This window comes from Pelophylax lessonae (assembly GCF_965119305.1).
Source record: "Pelophylax lessonae genome assembly, chromosome: 2".
Taxonomy (NCBI): Eukaryota; Metazoa; Chordata; class Amphibia; order Anura; family Ranidae; genus Pelophylax; species Pelophylax lessonae.
In genome coordinates, this window is record NC_138769.1 from 313,302,601 (window position 1) to 313,321,111 (window position 18,511).

At 40.9% G+C, this 18,511-nt stretch overlaps 1 protein-coding gene across 1 annotated transcript; it reads left to right on the plus strand.

Annotated features, from left to right (window-relative positions):
- The first annotated feature begins 177 nt into the window (after positions 1–177).
- On the plus strand, positions 178–18,272 carry PIGW (phosphatidylinositol glycan anchor biosynthesis class W). The gene is made up of 3 exons (XM_082244286.1): positions 178–582; positions 13,156–13,292; positions 16,724–18,272. The coding sequence occupies exon 3, from the start codon at positions 16,725–16,727 to the stop codon at positions 18,234–18,236; it is 1,512 nt and encodes a 503-aa protein (XP_082100412.1). The 5' UTR covers positions 178–582; positions 13,156–13,292; position 16,724; the 3' UTR covers positions 18,237–18,272.
- Positions 18,273–18,511: the final 239 nt, after the last annotated feature.

Below are 18,511 nucleotides of genomic sequence, written 5' to 3' on the forward strand. Positions count from 1 at the left end.
GGGCGGGGTCTAACTCATCCTAAAGTTCCATTCTGGCATGTAGGAGACTGGAATGCTGCGATGAGTAATGAGGGGTCGCCCGCCACATGAATCGCCGCCAGGGGGCACACTGTTCACCTACTAATATATACAGCGCTATGTTCTGCAATAACGGACATACACCTGCACCCCAATACACTGACCATGACCCACCCTGGCACAGCTCTGCTCTCCGCCCGATAATTCCAATTCATACAACTTTATTAGAGGCGGGTGAAGCTCACACCCGTGTCCCTATGGCGGTCACCTACCTGTGACTTCCCGTGTGCCGCGCTCATGGCAGAGGGGGACCCAGGTGAGCTCTATACAGCTGCCAGCTCCACACTAATATCTGAAGGACAAGAGGAGTCGCCTGCAGATTAAACCCTGCCCGCCGCCACAGACGTCATCCGGACACTCGTCTGCCATAGGCGGGAGCTGGAGTCACGTGGCCTGGCTGTACAGCCGACGATTGGACGGACGGGGACACCGGTAGTGCTGGGAGATCACACACTGCTGAGCTGTGGGCACATTCCAGCTGTGTTCCTGGAGGGTGACTGAGAGGTATGGGTGAGGACTTCTACTGCCAAGCCAGACAATGTTTTCATAGGGATGTAAGTAAATATTTATCTGTCACCTTCTCACTGCCTCTCATCTCTAGGCATTTCTTTTCCTCCACTTGTCATGAGTACCATGGGGGAATCTATCAGATCTAGTGCAGCTCTGCATATTGACCAATCAACTTTTAGCCTCACCTTTTCAGTTAAGCTTTGAAAATGAAAGCTAGGAGCCGATTGGCTGCCATGCACAGCTGCTGCAGATTATGTCTGAGATTTGTACCCTCCTAGAGTTTCTATGTCCCATCAGTAGCAAACCTTTCAGTTATTGGTTTGCTGTCATTTAAGCAGACTTACACTGTATCTGAGCACCATTAACTGAACACGTTATTTAATTCATTTCTAAGACTCCATTCACATCTGTGGCTTGAAATGCTAGATGGATGTTTTTCAAATTGGTTTCTCAACCAAATAAAGCTTGGAGACATGGACAAGTTTGCTTTGAATATTATGCTTCGTTCACATCTTGGTGTCCTGGATCATGGGCAGAATCGCCGCAATCTCAAATAAGGGCAGATCGCAGGACGCCAGTGCGATCCCCGTCACTTCCAATGGCACCCCAAAGGCGGCGTGATCTTACTGAGATTGTCGCTCAATGAATCGCGGTAAAATCACACAAATAGAATAGTTCTTGTACGTCTTTTGGGCAAAAGGCGCCCTTGTAAGAGCTGTGAAAATATGGAAAAGACTCCCTCCAGAGGTGGTTCTGGCTGGCTCATTACATTGCTTTAAAAAAGGCCTGGATTCTTTCCTGGGTGTACATAATATTAATGGATACTAATATTTAAAGGGAAAAGTTGATCCAGGCAATATCCGATTGCCTCTCGGGGGATCAAGAAGGAATTTTTTTCCCCTGCTGTAGAAAATTGGATCATGCTTTGCTGGGGTTTTTTCGCCGTCCTCTGGATCAGTAATGGTGAACCTTGGCACTCCAGATGTTTTGGAACTACATTTTCCATGATGCTCAGCTACACTGCAGAGTGCATGAGCATCATGGGAAATGTAGTTCCAAAACATCTGGGGTGCCAAGGTTCGCCATCACTGCACCAAATCAACTGCAGGTATAGGATTGTGTATATGGGATTGTATGGTTGGGTTTTCTTTACTGGTTTTTGTTTTTTGTTGGTTGAGCCAGATGGACTTGTGTCTTTTTTCAACCTAACTAATTATGATTCTTTTTGCATCGTTTTACCGCGATTCGTCAGGCAACAATCACGGCAAAATCGGCCATTGGAAGTGGCAGGGATCGCACGGGGGTCCCGTGATTTGCCCTGATTCCAGATCTCAGGCCAATTGGTGGCATTTCTGCCCGTGATCCAGGACGCCAAGATGTGAACGAAGCGTAATATTCAAAGCAAACTCGTCCATGTCTCCATGCTTTATTTGGTTGAGAAATCACTTTGAAAAACATCCATCTAGCATTTCAAGTCACAGCCATCCTTACCACTTCAGCCCCAGGAGGTTTACCCCTTTCATGATGACCAGGCCATTTTTTGCAATACTGCACTGTGTTATTTTAACTGAAAATTGCTGGGTCATGCGACTCTGTAGCCAAGTAAAATTGATGTCTTTTTTCCCCACAAATAGAGCTTTCTTTTGGTGGTATTTGATCACCTCTGTAGTTTTTTTTTATTTTTTTTGCACTATAAACAAAAAAATGCCAACAATTTAAAAAAAAAAAAAAAAAATAATACTAATTTTTTTTACTTCTACAAAACATACCCAATACATTTTTTAAAAAAAAAAAAAAATCAGATTTCTTCATCAGTTTGGGCCAATATGTATTCTGCTACGTGTTTTTGGTAAAAAAAAAAAAATCCCAATAATCATATATTTATTAGTTTGCACAAAACTTATAGGAGCTACAAACTATGGGATATTTTTCTGTTTCAGACTTTTTATCCAATTTTCAGGATTTCAGTGAAATGTTGTTATAATAAAATACAAAAAGAGTGCAAAATGGTTCTGACAACATAAACACTAAATAAGAAGTTATCAATGGTGGCATGTTTTAAGGGTAAGGAGTTAAGACAGAAATCCATGTAAGTCCACCAATGGGTATCAAGAACTGCGACAGGGTGGTCAACTATGAAGAGACTTCTACTGTGAAACACATTCGGTTATAGTCCAAAAAGAGGTAACCCGTAGGCCTTGCATCAGACCAACTTTGTACATTTGGCAGAGGTGGTAAACTATAGGATGTTTTTATGAAATTTTTATTTATTTTATTTTTTTGTACTAGTAATAGCTGCGATCAGCAACGTTTATAGCGGGATTGTGACAGGCAAATCGGATACTAAGGCTGGCCATACATGTACAATTTTCTGTTAGATCTACCAAAAACCATATAATAAAAGGTCAAAACTAAACAACACTTTCAATTGCATCCTATAAGGCAGGCCTTTTTACTACATAGTTGAAGATAAATCTCAAGAAAACTGTACAGAAAATTGTATAATGTATGGCCAGCCTTAGTGACACTTTTTGGGGACCAGTGACAGCAATATAGTGATCAATGGTAAATAAAATTTGCTGTCACTGTACTATTGACACTGGCAGGGAAGGGGTTAACATCAGGGACGTTCAAAGGGTTAAATGTGTCCCTAGGGGGTGCTTTCTAACTGTGTGTGTGGTTCGGGGGGTGCTTGTACTGTGAGAAAGACAGAGATCCGTGTTCCTGCTTAGCAGAAACACAGGATCTCTATCTTCCCTTGTCACAGAACGGTGACTTACCTTGGTAAAATTGGCAGACCACCATTCTGCCTTTCTTGTAACAACTGAAAGTTTCGGGCGGATATTAGGTCCACTGGACCCGCTGATTGGCTCCCGCTGTGTCCAATCACAGCAGGAGCAGGCCACTGATGTGCGTGCATGCCACAAACCTGAAAGAGGCGATTGCGTACTTGTACGTAATTTCCCCTGTAGGAGCCGCCACCCCGCAATATATATACAGAGGGCAGTCAGCAACTGGTTAAAGAGGAACTTTACTCTTTGTCAACATTGACTATTTTTATTCTTCATGAAAGTATATCATATTTGCTTGTTTACATTTTTTTTTTAACATTTAGTTACTTCCTGTTTTCCATGACTAGGCAACTGATGTCATACATCTCAGGAGTCTTCAGGGAAGGAGAAGGAGGAGTTTTCTGAGCTGAGCCCTGCCTGCATGCCTGAACTAAGGGCAGATGGATTCCAGGGTGTAAATGCTCCATCTTCCCTTACTCAAGGTGGCCACTGCCAGAATTGCTAGGAGGGGTGTTTTTCAAAGTGATTTCTCAGCTAAATAAAGCATGGAGACATGGTTGGAGGGGAGAGTTTGCTTTAAATATTAAACATGAAATAAACTGGGATTTAGGTTTGTGGTGCTCACATGCAGTGTAAGTACGGTAAGTAAGTAAAGTTCCACTTAAGTAAGGGCAGATTATTCATGTAGCATTTACTTCCTGGAATCCATCTGCCCTTAGCTCCGGCATAAAGGAAGGAGGGTGTGCTTAGCTGAGAAAACCCCTCCTGAAAACTCTTGGAATGTATGACCATAATTTGCCTAGGTATAGAAACCAGGAAGTAGATTAAAAAAAAAAATGTTTAACCACTTCCTGCCCACAATGTACTGCGGACAGACGGCCAGTGTAGACAAAGTAACATACTCGCACATCGCACCTTCTTCCAGGTTTAGGGCATGGGCATGCGCCCCTCCCTGCAAGCACCTGCTGTGATTGTACACAGCAGGATTTTGTCAGCAAGTGACAGCCAATGGACCTAAAAATGCATCAAAGTTGGACCAAAGTAGTGCAGGTACTACTTTGAAGTCGTTGCGGCTTGAAGTCGCACAGATATGAACGGTACTCATTAAAAATCATGGGGTACAACTTGTCATGCGACTTTGCAGTCCCAAGTTGCAGGACAAGTCACACAAGTGTAAAAGGGGCCCTAAAGGTCATTGATAAAAGCAGCACACTTTACACACATCACACATAGTTAGGCGCACATTTAACCCCTTAATTGCCCCTAGGTGTTTACCCCTTCCCAGCCTGTGTCATTAGTATAGTGACAGTGTAAAGTATTACCACTGATTACTGTATTAATGGCACTGGTGGTGGCAGTTAGTCAGTTCCCCCTCTCAGCATCAGTTAGTGTCACATTGTTCGCAGCACTATCGCAGTCCCATTATAAGTCGCTGATCGCCACCATTAGTAGTATAAAAATTCCAGTATATATATCCACTTGCCGACCGGTCACGTTGACCGTACTGCGGCAAAGTGGCTCGATATCGTCCAGCGACGTAGACCTACGTCGCTGGACTCCTCCCCTTGTGGGCGGCGCGCGCGCACCGCTGGAGGCTCGCTCCCGCTGTTTTCAGTCACAGCGGGAGTCGGGCCAGGGGAGGAACGGCGGTGATCACCGCCGCTCTTCCCCGATCGTCGGGGATCGAGTGTGGAAATCCGCCCGCTTGTGTAAACAAAGCGGGCGGATCTCCTAAGTGACAGGCAGGGACAGATTGCAGGATTCAGCATAGCTGAACCCTGGATCTGTCCCTGTGTCACTCAGTCACCTCCCCCCACACACGTTAGTAAGCACCAGGCATACATTAACCCCTTGATCACCAATAAAAGTTAACCCCTTCCCTGCCAGTGTCATTTTTACAGTAACAGTGCATATATATAGCACTGATTACTTTAGTAATGTCACTGGTACCCCCAAAAGTGTCAAAAATGTCAGTCAAGAGTCCGATCTGTCCGCTGCAATGTCACATTCCTGCAAAAAAAAAAAATCGCAGATCGCCGCCATTACTAGTTAAAAAAAAAAAACAATAAATATGACAAATTTCCCGTAGTTAGTAGCAGCGATAAAACTTTTGCGCAATTGCGTTTTTTTTTTTTTTTTCACCAAAAATATGTAGCAGAAAACAAATTGGCCTAAAATGTTAAGAGAATTTGATTTTTACATTTTTTTGGGGAATTTCATATAAAAAAAATGTAAAAAATATTGTTGTTTTTTTCAAAATTGTCACTCTTTTTTTGTTTATAGCGCAAAAAGTAAAAATCACACAGGATGAAATACCACCAAAAGAAAGCTCTATTTGTGGGGAAAAAAAGGACATCAATTTTATTTGGGTACAGCGTCGCACGACCGCGCAATTGTCCGTTAAAGTAACGCAGTGCCGAATCGCAAAATATGGCCTGGTCAGGAATGGGGTAAAATCTTCCGGTCTTAAAGCAGTTAAAAATACGCTCATTGAGAATTTGACATGTAGCTAAATACATTTTGGCCTAAATATATGACAAAAATTGAATATATTGGATATTTTTTAACAGTCAAAGTAGAAAAATATTGTTATTTTTTCAAAATTTTTCGCATTTTTTTTATTAATATCACAAAAAATAAAAAGCGCAGAGGTGATCAAATGCCACCAAAAGAAAGCTCTGTTTGTGGGAAAAGAAGGACGTAAATTTTGTTTGGGTACGGAGTTGCATGACCGCGCAATTGTCAGTTAAAGTCGCACAATGCCGAATCGCAAAAAGTGGCCTGGACGTAAGACAGCAAAATCCTCCGGTGGTAAAGTGTGTGTGTGTATGTGTATATATATATATATATATATATATATATATATATATATATATATATATATATATATATACTATAGTTTGTATATGCTATAACTTTCACACAAACCAATCAATATACACTTATTGGGATTTTTCTTTACCAAAGACATGTAGCAAAATACATTTTGGTAAAATATATAAAGTAATTCAAGTTTTTTTAAAGGAATTTTATTGGATAGGTTTTATAGCAGAAAGTAAAAATAATTTTTTTTTTTTTTTAATTTTTGGCCTTTTTTAATTTACTCCTGTGTTTGCAAGAAAGAAAATCGCATCATCTATGGTCTGCCTAAGACTTTCTTTCACATGCTTTTACTTATATTCTTCTCTTCTTTTTCTTGTAAAACAAGTTTATTAAGCAAATGTAGCATTGCTGGGGGTAAGGGCAAATGCTAAGGCTGGCCATACATTATACAATTTTCTTGTACGAGTTTCCTTTAGATTTACCAAAACCATATATCAAACCTAAACCCTTTCAGTTTGTATGCAATTAGGCAGGCCCTTGCACCACATAGTTAAAGGTAAATCAAAATAAATGCTGTATATTGCATGCTGTTCATACTCGGTCACTATGAGACTCGTTTTTTTGTATTCTGCAAAAAAACTGGTTGATCTGCTGCTCGCTATCTTTACCTTCTGTTCATGTCCTCAATTCAGCTAGGGATTTTGCAGCTGTAGTGGCAACTCTGCACATGCTCAGTTTTCAGTGAGTTTTTATACTGGGCATTTTTTCATTATCACAATTTAGCAGCCCATGTGACTATAGAGTCACACATGTGGGTGTATACGCAATGGTAAACGACAGCCCACTACCTCCCTCCTCCTCCATGCCCACTAACCAGCTAAACACAATAGGGGTGGGATATTACATTTAGATTGATGGAGGCTTCACCTCCCTTTTATTCTAAGACACAGGATGGAGGGACCTGACAGCGTGTGACTAGCAGTAACCCACTTACACATTGTAATTTCCACAACATAATAAAGATTTGATTTTAAATATGTATTTGTATACCAATTTTAAAGAGTTTATTAATATTATTTATTTATTTTTATTCCAAAGGCCGTTTTTTTTTTTTTATTTTGGACATGTGACCAGTAGCAGAGGACTGGAAGCCCCTCCTGCTTGTTTCCCTGCAGACAGGATGGGAAAGATCTTGGTCATGTGACAGCTGTAAATCCATTAGGAAAAAGGTACTTAGATGTTTTTTTGTTTTTCATTAAAATAATTACAGTGCCATCACCCATATACTGAAAGAAAAGGTACAATGTAAATTAAACTGTGTGTGTTTAGTTTCACTTTAAGACTTATTTTCCACAACTTCACTTGAGCTGCATTCAATTGCATAGATCCTTACACCAGAGCATATAGAAGACATGCTACATTTTTTCCCACCACACCTCATAAGAAAAAAAAAAAAAATGAAATGCCATAAAGGTAAAAAAAGGAAAAAGTAAACAGTTCCTTGTGTTGTAACGACACAAAGCACCATCTATTACTATTGCTACAGAGCGGACACTAGCCTACGCACGTTTTAGCATGCAGGAGTGTGTGAGCAAGCCTTTACACTGCCAGGATTGCTTTAAAGCTGTTGTAAACCCGCTGAAAAACAAAAAAACAAAAACCTGCAAGCTGAAGGCATAGTGTACCATTTTTTTTCAAAATTTTCTGTCTTTTTTTAACCACTTTACCACTAGAGGATTTTGCTGTCTTACGCCTGGGCCACTTTTTGCGATTCGGCGCTGTGCGAATTTAACGGACAATTACGCGGTCGTGCAACGCTGTATCCAAACAAAATTTATGTCTTTTTTTCCCCACAAACAGAGCTTTCTTTTGGTGGTATTTGATCACCTGTGCGATTTTTACTTTTTGCGCTATAAACAAAAAAAGAGCGTTTATTTTGAAAAAATAACAATATTTTTAACATTTTTTATATGAAATTCTCCCCCAAAAAAAATGTAAAAATCTAAATTTTTTTACATTTTTGGCCAATTTGTTTTCTGCTACCTATGTTTGGTAAAAAAAATCACAATAAGCGTATTTTGATTGGTTTGTGCAAAAATTATTGCGTTTACTAACTAAGGGAAAGATTTTTGTCATTATTGGTGTTTTTTTTTTTTTTGTTTTTTTAACGAGTAATGGCGGCGATCTGCGTTTTTTTTTTTTTTGCGGGACTGCGACATTGCGGCAGACAGATCGGACCCTTGACTGACATTTTTGACACGTTTGGGGGTACCAGTGACATTACTGCAGTAATCAGTGCTATATATATGCACTGTTACTGTAAAAATGACACTGGCAGGGAAGGGGTTAATTTTATTGGAGAGGGAGGGGTTAATGTATGCCTGGTGCTTACTGACATGTGTGGGGGGAGGTGACTGAGTGAGTCAGGGACAGATCGGATGTTCAGCTATGCTGAACACTGCGATCTGTCACTCCCTGTCACTTAGGAGATCCGCCCGCTCTGTTTACACAGGCGGGCGGATCTCCAAACTAGATTCCCCGACGATCAGGGAAGAGCAGCGGTGATCGCCGCCGCTCCTCCCCTGGCCCGACTCCCGCTGTGACTGAAAACGGCGGGAGCGCACCTCCGGCGGCGCGCGAGCGCCACCTACAGGGGGAGGAGTCTAGCAACGTAGTACTACGTCGCTAGACGATAACGAGCCACGTTGCTGGAGTAGCAGCAACGTGAGCAGACGTTATGTGGTTAATTTATTCCTGTGGTTGCAGGAAAGAAAATTGCATCATCTATGGTCTGCCCAAGGCCTTCTTTAACATTCTTTTACTTATATTCTTCTCTTCTTTCTTTGTAAACCAAGTTATTCAGCAAATGTAGCATTGTGGGGGGTAAGAGGGGCGATGATGTCTCTCCTGTGCATGCGCAAAGGAGCCTTCGGTTCCAGCAAGAAGCTCTGAAGTTCCGTCACGGTTCGCCAGGCCTTCAGAACGCATGCACCACTGGTGTCAGCGGCTGCATGCAGGATGAATATCTCCTAAACCGTGCAGGTTTAGGAGATATTCATTTGCCTACAGGTAAGCCCTATCATAGGCTTCCCTGTAGGTAAAAATAAGAAAGCAGGGTATACAGCTGCCTTTTATTCATGTGGTTTAAAAAACAAAACTGTTACACCTACTTAAAGCGGAGTTCCACCCTGGTTATACATTTTTTAATAAAAATACTCCCGGGACAGTCAGGGCTAGCACATTCCACAATGGCTAGCCTCTGATCTGTCCTGGGTTGCACTTACCCTTTGGGAGAAATACTTACCTTGAAAATGTCTTGTCCAGCGCTGCCATCTCAGGTATGGGCAGCTTGAAGCCAGCGCGATCCTCTTCCGCGTCCTCTTCCTTCTTCTTCGGTCCCACGATGCACTGCACCGGCCCCGCCGTCACTTCCAGTGCGCGCACGTCATCCCTCCACAGCTTCTGGGCATGCCCAGAAGCTGTTTAGAAGGGAATGACGCGCGCGCCCCGGATTTGATGTCGGGGCCGGTGCAGGCGCAATGATTCCTGGGAGCGATGACGTTCAGCTCCCAGGAATCATTGCAAAAGCCAGGAAGTGACGAATCGCCTTGGCCGCCGAGGGGAGGAAGAAGAAAGTAAGGTAAGTATTTTTCTCTACAAGGTAAGTAAAAAAAAAAAAAAAAAAAAATTGCGATTATCCATTTGTTTTTCAGGTGATCCGGAGCGAGAAGATGGAGGGAAGTATAAATTTATGGTGGAACTCCGCTTTAAATCCAAAGTGTAGTCCAATTAAAAAAAGAAATACTAACATCAGCACAAAGGACATTACTTAATATTAATGCGCTGTCCCTTGTGCTGCTGGCTCCTTTTCTCCCTGAAATCCTACTCTATCGACTCCCTTACACCCACTCTCCACAGCCCCAATCTTCCAGTGCAGCAGGAGTATATAGAAATACGAATGAAACATAATTTATGAATGGAGGGGGTGGACATTTTCATTAATTCACTCCTCCTTAAAGCGGAGTTACGGCCTCCGGGGTCAATTTGAGCTAAAAATACCCCCGGGACAGTCAGGGCTAGTACATTCCATAATGGATAGCCTCTGAACTGTCCCGGGTCGCACTTACCTGTAAGAAGAAATACTTACCTTGAAAATTTCTTCCACAGCGCTGCCATCTCAGGTTTGGGCAGCTGAAGCCGCAGCGTCCATCTTCCTGTCCTCTTCGTGACGTCGGAGTCCCACAATGCACTGCACGGCCCCGCTTGTCACTTCCGGTGCAGGCATGGTATGCCCAGAAGCTGTTTGGCAGTGAATACCGCGCCTGCACCGGAAGTGAGGAGCGGGGCCGGTGCAGGCGCATTGACTTCTGGGAGCGATGACGTTCAGCTCCCAGGAATCATCGCAAACCGGAAGTGACGGCGCGGGCCGCGGCCTCAGAGGGAGGAAGTGGAAGGAAGGCGAGTATATTTTCTTCTATAATGAGGTAGGTGACCAAAAAAAAATTTGCCATTATCCATTTCTTTTTCAGCTTCCCCTTAGCAAGCGGATGGCCCAAAATCGATTTTATAGATTTTGAGGCCGGAACTCTGCTTTAATTCATAAATCATGTTTCATTCGTAGAAATTGTAGTATGGCTGCTATGAATGAAGCCGCTGCACAGAAAGGCACACTTGAGGAGTGGGAATGAGAACTCTCACTTGTTTTAAACCCCGCCGAACCAAAAGATTAAGGCCTGCTGGAGTGGGGACATTGATGGAGGAGGATTTCAAGGAAACCAGGAGCCAGCAGCACAAGGGACACAGCGCAATAATAGGAAGTCTTGTCCCCTGTGCTGACTTTTGTTTTTTTTATTTTGACAATACTTTAAGCTTCACTGGCATTGGTATAGTATATCTCAGCTCCTGCCGTTGTCACTTTTGGTGAACAGGTTGGCTTTTATAATAATGTAAATTATAAAAAAGCATGAGAAATAAAAAGAAAACAATGTAACAATTACTATTCGTACATCTGTTAACCACTTACATATATTACATATTATTATATACATATATTATATATATTATACATATATTAGATAGAACATTTTCTACATTGGTTTTCCTCTTACCAATGTAGTAGAGGAGTCCTGCCATACAGGTGCAATAAGTAACCATATATAGTCTTTTTCAAACTATGAGATTATTTTGGGGCTATGACATGTCTTGAGGAAGAGATCACCAAAAAAGTAATCCCAAAATCAGGGAATATTCTATACAAACATAACATTCACAGGTATGAGGATATACATTTCCTAAAATATCGAATTACCTATGGGTACCCCATAGACTAGAACGACTTTAAAGGTGCATGGTTTATTTGACAGGTTTACTTTACCCACTTCATCTCCGGAAGATTTTGCCCCCTTCATGGCCAGGCCATTTTTTGCTATTCGGCACTGCGTTAGTTTAAATGGTCATTGCGCAGTCATGCAATGATGTACCCAAAATGAAATTGATATCATTTTTTTCACACAAATGGAGCTTTCTTTTGGTGGAATTTGATGACCACTGTTTTTTTTGTTTTTTTGGGGTTTTTTTTTTTTGCGGTATAAACTAAAAAAGATCGACAATTATGAAAAAAATATATATATATATTTTCTTTTTCTTTCCGCTATAAAACAAAATAAAAAAATAATACTTTTTTTCATAAATTGTTGCCAAAATGTATTCTGCTACATGTCTTTGAATAAAAAATAAATAAATAATAATAAAAAAAAAGGTTATGTATATATATATGTGTGTGTGTGTGTGTGTGTATGTATATATATATATATATATATATATATATATATATATATATATAATATAAAAAGTATATGGGAATTTTTTTATTATACTACTTTTGGCAACTTGTAATGGGACATGGGACTGCGATTATGCAATCTGACACTAACTGACGCGAGGGGGGGGGGGGGGAGTCTGACTAACTGCCACTGACATCTCCCGTGACAATAATACAGTGATCAGTGTTAATACTATACACTGTCATTGTAATAATGACACTGGCTGGGAAGGTGATAACATCTAAGGTAACTAAGGGGTTAAATGTATGCCTAACTATGCGTAATGTGTGTAAAGTGTGCTGAACTTACTAATGGATCTCTAAGCTTTGAAAGGATGAGAAACTGACAGATCGCTCCCTCTGTACAAAACTTTGTGTTGTTCTTCAACACAGAGTTCTGGGCTGATCAGCAGATCCCGGCCGTGAATCATTGGCTGGGACTTGCTGGCAGGCTCCCATTTGTATACAATCACAGCAGGTGTCGGGTGAGGGGCACGCATGCGTGCGCCCCTAAACCCAGAAGTAGGCAACGATGTACGCAGCTTTGCTTACACTGGCTGCTCATCTGCAGTACATGGCAGGCAGGAAGTGGCTAACTAAAGGCAAAACTTTTTTTTAGTTTTGGACAGAGTGGAGAAAAATTATAATGCCTATTGCTGTCTTTGTCCCTATTTATTTAGGTTTTTATTGCTGTCTGTGTCCCCATTAGGGAGATTCCCTCTCTATTTGTTCTGTTTACTATTATTATTGAAAATAAATGTAAAAGAAAATTCCAAATTTTGGGTTGTCCCAAGAAAAGTAATAGAGGAGAAATCTTCCAATGGGAACACTAGTTCTGGTGATCTAGGGGTCCCCAAGGTATTCCCTTTATTTGCAGGGTTCCCCTCTCACTTCTTGTTTTAGCTATTGGACAGGAAGTGAAAGGAAATCCCCATAATGGGTTGCAGATGGCAAAAAAAAAAAAAAATCTGATGGGGGTTATAACCCTTCCTTGCGTAATCCAAAATGAAAAAGTTTTGCCTATAGTTCTAATTTAAAGCATTGATTTTTTTTTTAATCTTGTTTCATAAGTACTTTTAGCCTGTTCAATTTCACATTGATAGTAATAACACTTTTTTTTTTTTTTTGTAGGTGTACAACTACCACTAATCTAGCCATTCACTTAGGATAATGGCAATTACAGTTGCTGTAATCCATGATCTCTAGGGTGCCTTTCATCTTTTAGTCAGTTGTGACAGCTGCCCATCAGCAGAGACAAAGTAATACAAGTAAGCAATGTTAATAAAAATGAATGTTTGCAGTTTAGAATATTTGAAACATATACAATTATTTGGTGAATGAGTCTGCAACGTGGAGCTTAGCTTTGCCTATGTAGGTAAATGCAACGGTCTCACTTAAAGAGATTCTAGACGGAGTAATTCTTACCTCAACATCTTTGGTCATCTTAATTGGTGGGCCCCGGGTGACATAACTCCTGCATGTGTCCACAGAAGTTAAAGTGTAAGTTCACCTTAACACTAAAATCACTGCATCTACAGACCTCCTTGATCTAAAACTAACTTATTTGGCCCTGTAAAGAAAAAAATCAGTATACGTACCTCCTTTTGAAACCGATCCAACCCGATCCCACGCTGAGCTGTCAGCTGTGGATTTGCTGTGGAGTCAGGTGCAGAGGACACAACCGACCACGGAAACCCCATTGTAAGTCTATGGGTGATGTCACTTCCCATAAATTTTACAGCCGTTGTCGGCCGTGTACTCCGCAGAGCTTCTGCCGCTGGAGACCAGATCGGCTTCAAAAATGGTAGGTATACTGATTTCTTCTTTACAGGGCTAGATAGGTTATTGTGAGATCTTGGATGTCTATAGATGCAGAGATTTTAGTGTTAGGGTGGATTTACACTTTAATTCTTCCTAGCACTAGGGCATGCTGAGATTGTACACAATGAGCTGCATGTGCACAGCTCATTGACCCTTCGTTTGCTAGCAAGTGGGTAACAGGCATTTATTAATGATAAAGAATACAGCGCCAAAAAGAAACCAACCATCTGTGTGAAAGCAAGTCTACTCAAGGTCAGTCCATAGATCCCACAGAATTGGATGATTTACTGAACTAGATAAATGCCAGAGATTGGGAGAATCCAACACCAAGATCAGGGTCAGAAGTATGCATCACCATGTGCACAAAAAAGGATGTCTGCTTACCAGATCATTAGACCATTGGTTAGGAATGGTCAAACAGGCATGTGTCCAGATGGATATAAAGCACTTCACCAAAAATCCGGTAGCAACCAAATTCCCATAAGAGAGTGGCGCCCCCAAACCTCTTAGTAAATAGTCAGCTTAGTGAGCCATATTACAGCTCCATTACACACTCACCTCCAGCAGCCTCTTAACAGGCATTTACTGCCAGAAAGACCTAGAATGTCTCTTCCTCAATAAAAAGCTTTTATGTTAGCAGTTTTATTTATTTTTTTTCCCCAGTAAAGTTCTACTTGTACTGGTGCTTCCATCAGCTGCACATACTTATCTTTATTTTGCTCTCCCACTGCTCCATTTTATCAATGGGCGAGGAGGAAGCCCTATGTAAGCTCTTAAGTCACTGTCTGTAGCGTACACAGGACTGAAGGCTCTCTTCCTGCCATCGTGAAAGTGCTGGGAGCATAAGCAAACAGTCATCAAACACCAGTGATGCGTATGCTCAACTGAAGAGGGTGACAGTTAAGTAAATCTGTTAATTTTAGCTTGCATTGGCAAAACATGGAGTCCTGTTCGCAAAATTAAAGTAGGACTATGGCCTCCCATTTAAAATATCTGCTGCAACATTAACCACTTGCCGACGAGGCTTTTTTTGGCACTTTTTGTTTACAATTTTAAATCAGTATTTTTTGCTAGAAAATTACTTATAACCCCAAAGCATTATACGTTTTTTTTTTTTTTTTTTCTTTTTTAAGCAGAGACTCTAGGGAATAAAATGGCGATCGTTGCAATGTTTTATGTCACACGGTATTTGCACAGAAGTTTTGCAAACACTATTTTTTTGGGGGAAAAATTACACTTTATTGAATTAAAAAAAAAAAACGCAATAGTTACCCCAATTTATTTGTATAATGTGAAAGATTATGTTATGCCAAGTAAATGGATAACGAACATGTCACGGTTTAAAATTGCGCACGCTCGTGGAATGGCGACAATCGGCGGTACTTAAAAACCTCCATAGGCGACACTTTAAACACCTTTACAGGTTGCCTGTTTAGAGTTACAGAGGAAGTCAAGTGCTAGAATGTTTGCTCTTGCTTTCGATGTGAAACCTCGTGTGTGACTTGAATACCATTTACATATGTGTGCGCGACTTACGTATGTGTTTGCTTCTGCGCGTGAGCATGGAGGGATGGGGGCAGTTTCATTTTTTTTTATTATTAGTATTTATTTTACTTTTTTATTTTTACACTGTACCCTTATTAATTTTTTTATCACTTTTATTCTTTTTACAAGGGAAGTAAACATCCCTTATAATAGAAATAAGGATGACGGGTCCTCTTTATGGAGAGATCTGAAGTAAAAAAGGACCCAAATTTCTTCTTTACCTTTTTGAAACAAAAGATCAAAAAAAGAAGAAAGGAAAAATTGAGCTTTCGCTTTTAAAAAAAATAAAAAAATAAAATTAGTTGCTTTCAGCCTGGACTGAAGTGACGTCACTCCGGTCCTCCAAGGCAATAGCTGGCCGCACCGTCGGATTGTTTCTCGAGCGAACTGCCGAAAATGTTAAGTCGAGAAACACTGACAAGAGGGGGAATGTCCCCTCTTGCCACTTCGGAAACCGTTCCAGCGGCTCATAAACCTCTCAGACTGGTTTCATGAGAAAACTGTCCGCCTGCTGAAAAAACTGATACTGGAGTTATGGCTGATATCTTTGGCCATAATCCCGGTAAACCACTTGCAGACTGCAACATATATATACGTGTTGCTCTCGGCAAGGGGTTAAATTATGAGTTCTCTGGCAAAGTCCTACAAACACCTATTGAGTCCACTTGATGCTTCTTTCTTTGATGGTGTGGCAACAATGCTGTACTGCCGAGTTGCCACTCTCATGTAGGCTGTGTCTATTTGCACTACAATGAGGGGAAGCCAGTAGCTTGTCAGTCAGTACCTGGCAGCACCTAATTCTGCACACTGCTTTCTGGATTCATAGCACTGCCTAAATCCGGCCATAGATTATCAGGAAGCGGCCAAGATTCAAACCATGTATGGGCAGGCTGAATGTACCCAAGTTGATTGATCAGTCATCTTGGGTACAACCAGCCTGTTGGATTTTACATGCGATTATTGCTACTAGCTGTTATAGGGACGACTTCACCCACCAGGAGAACAAAATGGCTCCGTGGGAGGGATTTCCCCAATCAACACTGACTGTATTTGTAGGAAAGAAAATCTCTCAATTTATGGCCAGCTTTAGTTGCTGAAACTCTTCCCACTGTGAGCTGCAGTGTCTGAGATAGGGAGCATGTGAGACACAGATGAAGAAGGATTTGGCTCAGTCAGGGAAGGTAAATAAGGTTTTGTGCTTACTTTATGAGGTTTGTACATCACATAGTAACTGAATTTCATACTTGTTTAGACTGCCATAGAGGAAACTATAGGTATGGTTAAATTTTAGATTGTTAACTCTACAACCTTTAACCCTTCTATTTTACCACAGAATGTCATCAAAGCATCTTAAGGAAGCATTTATAAGAAATCTCAACGGTACCAGCATTACAGAGATCTCATCAGGCTTGGGTGTAACGACTCTTTCCATCCTACTCAGAGGATTGTTGTTTATTAGCCTCCACCGTAAAACATCTGTGATAAGTAATTCATGGAAAGGTGACTTTTTCATTGACTACATTCTCTTGGTACTTCCACTGGTACTGTCATGCACAATCTTCTGTGATACCCTACATTTCGTTTTGATATGTTTTGTGGCACTTTGCTTAGTGCTGTTTTACCTCATAAGCACAAGGAGAAACAAGTCTATCCAGGCATCCCTTCATAATATCTTCCAGTCCTTCCTGAATGCACAAGTGGGGAATGGGACTGTCCCAGCTGTTACAACTTTGCGTGTGTGCCTTAATGTACTCACTGCAGTTTCCATACTCGGTGTGGATTTCCCAATCTTCCCCAGGCGCTATGCAAAAACAGAGACATATGGAACTGGGGTGATGGACATGGGAGTTGGAAGCTTTATTTTTGGGAATGCTCTTGTTTCTCCAGAAGCCAGAACACAGGAAAAAGTGGCACACTCACATTTATTCAGAGTAAAAAAACAGGTTCTGTCAGTTTGGCCACTAATTGTTCTCGGACTTGCCCGGCTAATAAGCGTAAAAGCAGTCCACTATCAAGAACATGTAACTGAGTATGGTGTTCACTGGAACTTCTTTTTCACTCTTGCAATTGTTCGGGTATTGTCATCCCTGCTGCTGACTTTAGTGCCACGTCAAAGAATCTGGTTTGTAGCTGCTACCATCATAATAGGCTATCAGTTCTTTTTGGAAGTGACTGATCTCAAGAGTTTTATTTTTTACGGCAGTGATGGTCAGGGCACCAGAGTTGGTTTTTTAAATGCCAACAGAGAGGGTATTTTTTCTGTGATTGGTTATGTTGGAATATACATGATTGGAGTTCAAGTTGGACTATATGTTCTGAAGAAAAGGATGTTGGTAAAGGAATGGATCAAGGCCATCTGCAGCTTGGCACTTCTGTCTTCTGTGTTGTTTATCAGCATTTTTTTGTTCCAGATATATGTGGAACCTGTGTCCCGTAGAATGGCAAATTTGCCTTTTTGCATATGGATCGTTGGCCAGTGTGTAGCTTGGCTGTGTTCATTTTTAATATGTGACCTAATTTTGGCATTTGGAGAGTATATGACTCCTGGTATTAATGTACCAAGCACATGGAACATAGACAACTCCTCACATCCCTCTATCAAAAAGGCTACTCTTATCAAAGACTCAAAAAAGGAAGCTCATCAATGTCTCATTGAAGCTATCAACAGAAATCAGTTGCTCTACTTCTTGATTGCGAACATATTAACTGGAATAGTGAACATGACAATTGACACCATTCACAGCAGCAGTTTGTTTTCTATCTTTGTGCTTGTCTTTTATATGTTTTCTAACTGTTTGATAGTATACCTTTTACACATCAAAAATATTACTGTTAAGTTCTGGTAGTATTGCACTGTAGAAATTTGATTTTCAGCTACATTTAAAACTGGGTTTTTCACGTGGTATAGTTGCTGTGTGTTTTTTTTTTTTTAGATATTGTATGTTACTGGTCATTCCCTATAGAAGGTGGTGTTTTTTTTTTTTTGGGGGGGGGGGGGGACACCAATGCAAGGAGGATTTTTTAATGTACTAAAATGCAGAGTAAAAATTTAGTCTAAAACAAAAATAAGAAAGTTCTGTTTTCTCCTTTTGTAACAAATTTGTAATGCCTACTTCATTTG